At 46.2% G+C, this 6,336-nt stretch overlaps 1 protein-coding gene across 1 annotated transcript; it reads left to right on the top strand.

The window, feature by feature from the left end:
• Window positions 1–1,704: 1,704 nt before the first annotated feature.
• On the top strand, window positions 1,705–5,836 carry rag1 (recombination activating 1). The gene is made up of 3 exons (XM_074678058.1): window positions 1,705–2,053; window positions 2,147–3,279; window positions 4,089–5,836. The coding sequence occupies exons 1-3, from the start codon at window positions 1,719–1,721 to the stop codon at window positions 5,834–5,836; spliced, it is 3,216 nt and encodes a 1,071-aa protein (XP_074534159.1). The 5' UTR covers window positions 1,705–1,718.
• Window positions 5,837–6,336: the final 500 nt, after the last annotated feature.

Here is a 6,336-nt window from a genome sequence, read left to right as displayed (position 1 = left end):
CTAACATAATCAATTGCTTAGATTGCAGTTTTACTGTGAAGAAGTTTGCTCTTGTATTGACTTATATTCCAACTCCCTGCTGTCCTTATCCATATTACCCTAAAAGTTTTTTAAGGCATATTACAAATGTGTAGAAAAGAAACAATTTTCTGAACTTTTGAGACATATGCATCCATTTCTTGCTTATTTGTGTCCCTGGGCAACCATGACTTCTTGATAAGTTGAACTGTGTGAGTTTTCTGTCAAAGAAAGGCCACCTGGATGAGCCGAGCCTGCAGTTACATAAGACAAAGGAGAGATAAAGGTGACATGAAAGTGTTTTCCCAGCTGAGGATCACTGTGGTGTCGAGAAAAAAAGTGTTTTGTTTGGGGTACTGCTGTTGGAGTCTGTATCAACACATGTTTGCAACTGTGCTTTGGGGTTGACCTTGTTTTTTTTTTGTTTAAATCAGCTGCGTGTATCAGGTGTCAAGAGTTGACTGTTGGGATCCCACCAAGGGGTATAAATACAAGACATAGGGAGACAGACAGGAGTCATCCCACAGTATAGAACCACAACTCTTGGTAGCAGATGCTCCACGCTGTGACAGACTAACCTAATACTGTATATGTGGAGTTAAAGGCCTAGCTTTAGGGCTTCCCCTGTGCACCCATGTGGAGAGACTCCCCCAGGGGATTTGACGCCAGCTGAGACTGAAAAACAAGGTAAGAGCCCAGCTGAAGCACAGGCATCCGGGCTCAGCTGTTTGTCTTAAAGGAGAGTTCAGTATGTGAAGTAAACTGGGGGCCAGGAAAAGAAGGAGACTGCCAGATTCAAGGCCCTGAGCAAGAAAATGTAGTGAGATCACTGAAAGATGGATAGAGGAAGGATACTGTAGTGTGTGCGCCAGGGGTCTGCAATGGTAAGATTGTTTGCTTTATTGTCTGGACTGGTAATGGAACCTAGATAGAACGAGAGGAGATGAAATAAGGTCTGTCACAGCAGCTGTATCATTGATCTTACCTTTGCCGTATCATGGCAGCACTTGGCTGCTGAAATACGACAACTGAATTGAACTATTTTCTGTTTTGAATAATTCTTCAGGATCTTTATTCAATATGATGCCTTCTTGTTTTCTTTTGCCTCCTGTTCGGTCAATATCTATGTATTATGAAATCCATTTACCATGTCTCTGATTTTTTTCTCTGCATTTAAAATGCCAGCTGGAGGCTCCTGGGGGCTCCAATTCTCTTTCCAGCCAAGAAAATGACTAATATAAATGATTGACAGCCTTGCAGGGATAAGGTTGCACATTTAGCAAACTCACTGTGTCAAAGGAAAAAAAGTCACAATGGCTCCCTGAGTGATGGGATTGGAGATGAGAGAAATGAAGATTTTGGGTTTTGTATCGATCCCTGCAGGACTTGTCTCATGCATTTTACACAAGTTCTAAATGCCACTTTTAGTATAATATAGCGCCACAGCTCAGGGATTGCTACTCTCTGTGCAGTGGGATTTCACAGTACCTGGTGTAGAAATTCATCAGGAATCAAGTAAAGCTGTTAGATTGTGTCACAGGCTCTGTGTGATGAGGACGCTGGAGTGTTTCAAACATCAATTCTTTTCTCTTTATCCATTAAAAGGCCTGTCATGGACAGCAGGAATTATTTTCCTGTTTTAGTGATTCATCAAAATAAGCTGTTCTCTTCTGCTCAGGGTCCAAGGTCTGAGGCTCATCATGGCAGAGCCAAGCCTGGAAACAGATGGCCCCCGATCATCCATGCCGGCTGAGCTCCACCATCCTCACTCTGAGTATTCTCAGTGGAAACTCAAATTGTTCAGGGTGAGGTCCATGGAGAAAGCCCCTCTGCCCAGTGAGGCTCCACCTGAGAAAAAACCCTTGTTAGGGATCTCACCTCCTCCAACTCCAAATATAGAGTTAGATAATAGTGTGGGTCCAGGGAGCGTCATGAAATTGTGCTTAGGTGGAAAAAGCAAGGAAAATGTGGAGGGCCCCAGCCAGAGACTGGACATGAAGCTGCAGGAAATGGACACCCATATGAGCCACCTCAGGTGATCAAATGTCTTTATACTTTAACAAACACTATTCACACTTCTGATTTCATTAAAATAAAAGATTTTGTGTGTTTGCTGTTTTCAATTTAGGGGCTTGTGCCGTCTCTGTGGAATGGCTCTGAGGAAAGTCAAAGGACCCGAGCATGATGTCCATGCGGATCTGGATCAGGCCAGCAAAGGTGCTCTGCGTAAAATGGGCTGCAAGTTAACAAGCTGGTCAGAGGTGATCCTGAAAGTCTTTAAAGTGGACGTCACAGATGACACAGAATCTGCCCACCCTCTTTCTTTCTGCCATCGCTGTTGGATGGTTGCTATTCGCGGAGGTGGCGTCTGCAGCCTTTCCAGAACAAGAGTCCCAGAGTGGAAACCTCACTCCTCCCACTGCCAGCTTTGCTTTCCCAGGAAACCGACATTCCAGCGGACTGGGAGGAAGAGGCGAAAAATCATCCCCAGGGCTCAGAGTCTGGCAAAAAGAACAAAGTGGGACCATGGAAACAGTATTAACATTGGTGAGAGGAGAGTTCTAAGACCATTTGGAAACTGTAATCAGGGTCCAGGGCTCAGAGGCAGGAGGAGACCAAGCATCCAGAGAGAGCAATGGGTGAAGAACATCACCCACTGCCAGAACGAGCACCTCAGCACTAAGCTGATCTCTGAGAATCTCCCTGCAGACTTCCTCTCTTCTTTCACCTGTGCAGTGTGTGACCACCTGCTCTCTGATCCCATCCAGTCCCCCTGTGGGCACCTCTTCTGCAGGAGTTGTTTCATGAAGTACAGCTACGTTCTGGGATCTCATTGCCCGGCCTGCAACTCACCTTGTGCTCCTGATGATTGCATAAAACCTGCTAAATCCTTCCTATCAGCTCTACTTTCTCTGTCTCTACTCTGCCCCAACAGTGGCTGTGAAAAGCAAGTTAGCCTGGAAACATTTAAAGCTCATTGTCTGAGTCACGAGCTGGATGAGCAGGATGCAAACCAGTTGTCATCAGAACTTAACAACTATCTGCTAACAAACAAAGGGGGGAGACCCCGTCAGCACTTGTTGTTGCTAACCCGTCGTGCCCAGAAGCATCGGCTGAGGGAGCTGAAGAACCAGGTGAAAATTTTCGCAGACAAAGAGGAAGGTGGAGACCTCAAGTCTGTGTGTCAGACTCTGTTTCTGCTGGCTCTGAGATCTACAAATGAACACCGGCAGGCAGATGAGCTCGAGGCCATGATGCAAGGTAAGAGGTTATACTACGGCTTTTCACTTCATAAAAGAGGAAGGACACAAATAAATGAGAAGGATCGCAGTGTTTGCACTTCAATATGTCCACCTACCTCTGAGGAATACTAAGTTCGTAGAAAACAGTCAGTCGTAAAGCTCACTATCTGAGTGATCAAACACAGTTTTCGTTGATTCTGATTGAAAAGCATTTCATTATTGTCCATCTCTGTGTTAAACTGCTGGTGTTACATGTGCCCCCCCCCCCCCCACACACACACATCACCTGCCTGTCAGTCCCTCCGTCTCACACTCCCTTTAATGCACAATAACAACTCTTGTGAAGGGGCTGTTAGAATCAAAACAACACCAGCAGCTCTTGTATCTGCAAATTACACAGACAGCAACACCGTCCTCTCTTGGGAGCAGAAGCCAGCTGGTGTCTGTTTTCATCAGCAGCCAATACATCACTTTTGCCAGCTTCGCTGATTCACCCTCTGTCCCCTTATAACATTTGGAAATTAGGATCTATTGGATTTTCTAATCACGGGTATGTGGGCTTTTGACAATGATACATTCACATTTGGGTGCTAAATATGTGATTGTCTCTGTCTCATAGTATAAATGAGTCCAAATGCAGGATATCAAATGAGGAAATTTCCGGTATGGCGTTTCCTTTTAAAGCGCAAGTGGAAATAGGATTCCACAGTTTGGTGTTAAATAATTCTCTTCAAGTCACAATCCTCTCTTCTCCCCCACACTCTTTCAAACTTTGCTTCGCACTGTCTCTCTGAAAGTTTCTCTCATCTCATTTTTCTCTCTTTGCAGGCAGAGGCTTTGGGTTGCATCCTGCTGTGTGCTTAGCCATCCGGGTCAACACTTTTCTAAGCTGCAGCCAGTACCATAAGATGTACAGGACCGTCAAAGCCACCAGTGGCCGCCAGGTCTTCCAGCCCTTGCACACTCTGCGAGCCGTAGAAAAGGAGCTTCTCCCTGGATTTCACCAATTTGAATGGCAACCAGCTCTCAAAAATGTGTCGGCTTCTTGCAATGTAGGCATTATTAATGGGCTTTCTGGATGGGCCGCGTCTGTGGATGACACCCCGGCTGACACGATCACTCGGAGGTTTCGCTATGATGTGGCACTGGTGTCAGCGTTAAAGGATCTGGAGGAGGACATCATGGAGGGGCTGAGAGAGAGTGGGCTGGAAGATAGTGCCTGTACTTCAGGCTTCAGTGTCATGATCAAGGAATCCTGTGACGGCATGGGCGATGTCAGCGAAAAGCACGGCGGAGGGCCAGTTGTTCCTGAGAAGGCTGTGCGTTTTTCTTTCACCATCATGTCCGTCTCTGTTAGGGCAGAGACTGGGGAGGAAGACGTTACCCTTTTCACCGAGCAAAAGCCAAACTCAGAGCTGTCCTGTAAACCCCTCTGCCTGACATTTGTGGATGAGTCAGACCATGAGACACTCACAGCAGTCCTGGGCCCGGTAGTTACAGAGCGTAAAGCGATGACAGAAAGCAGGCTCATCCTATCCATAGGTGGGTTGCTTCGCTCCTTCCGCTTTCACTTCAGAGGCACGGGATATGATGAGAAGATGGTACGTGAGATGGAGGGCCTCGAGGCTTCAGGGTCCACCTACATCTGCACTCTTTGTGACTCCACTCGAGCAGAAGCCTCTCAAAACATGGTCCTGCACTCTGTCACCCGCAGTCACGACGAGAACCTGGAACGTTACGAGATCTGGCGAACCAATCCCTATTCTGAGTCGGTGGAGGAGCTGAGAGACAGAGTAAAGGGGGTATCAGCCAAACCCTTCATGGAGACTCAACCAACGCTTGACGCTCTGCATTGTGACATTGGCAATGCAACTGAGTTCTACAAAATCTTCCAAGATGAGATTGGGGAGGTGTATGAAAAGGTCAACCCTAGCCGTGAGGAACGGCGCAGCTGGAGGGCAGCCTTAGACAAACAGCTGAGGAAGAAGATGAAGCTCAAACCGGTGATGAGGATGAACGGAAACTATGCCCGCAAGCTGATGACCATGGAGGCTGTGGAGGTGGTGTGTGAGTTAGTGCCCTCAGAGGAGAGGAGGGAGGCCCTGAGGGAGCTCATGAGACTCTACCTCCAGATGAAGCCTGTTTGGCGTGCCACCTGCCCATCCAAGGAGTGCCCTGACCAGCTGTGCCGCTACAGCTTTAACTCCCAGCGCTTTGCAGACCTCCTCTCTTCCACCTTCAAATACAGGTACAATGGAAAGATAACAAATTACCTGCACAAGACCCTGGCCCATGTACCTGAAATCATAGAGAGAGATGGATCCATAGGGGCCTGGGCCAGCGAGGGAAACGAATCTGCCAACAAACTGTTCAGGCGTTTCCGGAAGATGAATGCACGTCAGTCGAAGGCCTTTGAGCTGGAGGATGTGTTGAAACATCACTGGCTGTACACCTCCAAGTACCTGCAGAAGTTTATGGAAGCCCACAAAGACTCTGCCAGAGCTCTGCAAGCTACTATTGACCCAGTAGAGGCCCAGGACATTGAATACATGTCGCTTGAAATGAATGATTTTTGAGTGGTCTTTTCCTGTAAAACCAGGGTTGCATTTTTCTTATTCTTGTATGTATATCTTGTCTCTCTATTTGAAAAAAAAAGTTTAAAAATCCTCTGTTTACTTTTTTTTTACTTGATTAAGCAAAATTAGAAAAAATGGAGTCCATGTCTGCAGGTATTAAAAGGTGGAAAATGTTATTTCCCTAATCATGCTTTTAGTGGGTATTATTCTTCTTTTTAACCTTTACGTCAATGTATTTTAGTCCATCCAGTTGAAAATAATGTGCCTCACATAAACATTTGCATCAGCTTAGCAGCTGTTAAACAGTGCAGTGCAGATAAGATGGCAGAAGAAAACAGAGTATAACACACAGTATCCTTTCTGCTTGCACTTAGCAGGGAGTTCTCTCTTTTTTAAATCTCTGCTGTCTGTGAAATATGGCGCAGTTTATTGTGTTGCAAGGGTATGACACATTTATGAATTTATATAGAGGGGGTATTTATGGAAACAGATGAAAGAGC

This window comes from Halichoeres trimaculatus, unplaced genomic scaffold (genome assembly GCF_033239565.1).
Source record: "Halichoeres trimaculatus isolate MK-OKI-2021-1 unplaced genomic scaffold, fHalTri1.1 fHalTri1_scaffold_10, whole genome shotgun sequence".
In the NCBI taxonomy this organism is placed as follows: Eukaryota; Metazoa; Chordata; class Actinopteri; order Labriformes; family Labridae; genus Halichoeres; species Halichoeres trimaculatus.
Note: the sequence above shows the minus strand (reverse complement) of the source record. Positions and strands in the feature narration are given on the sequence as shown.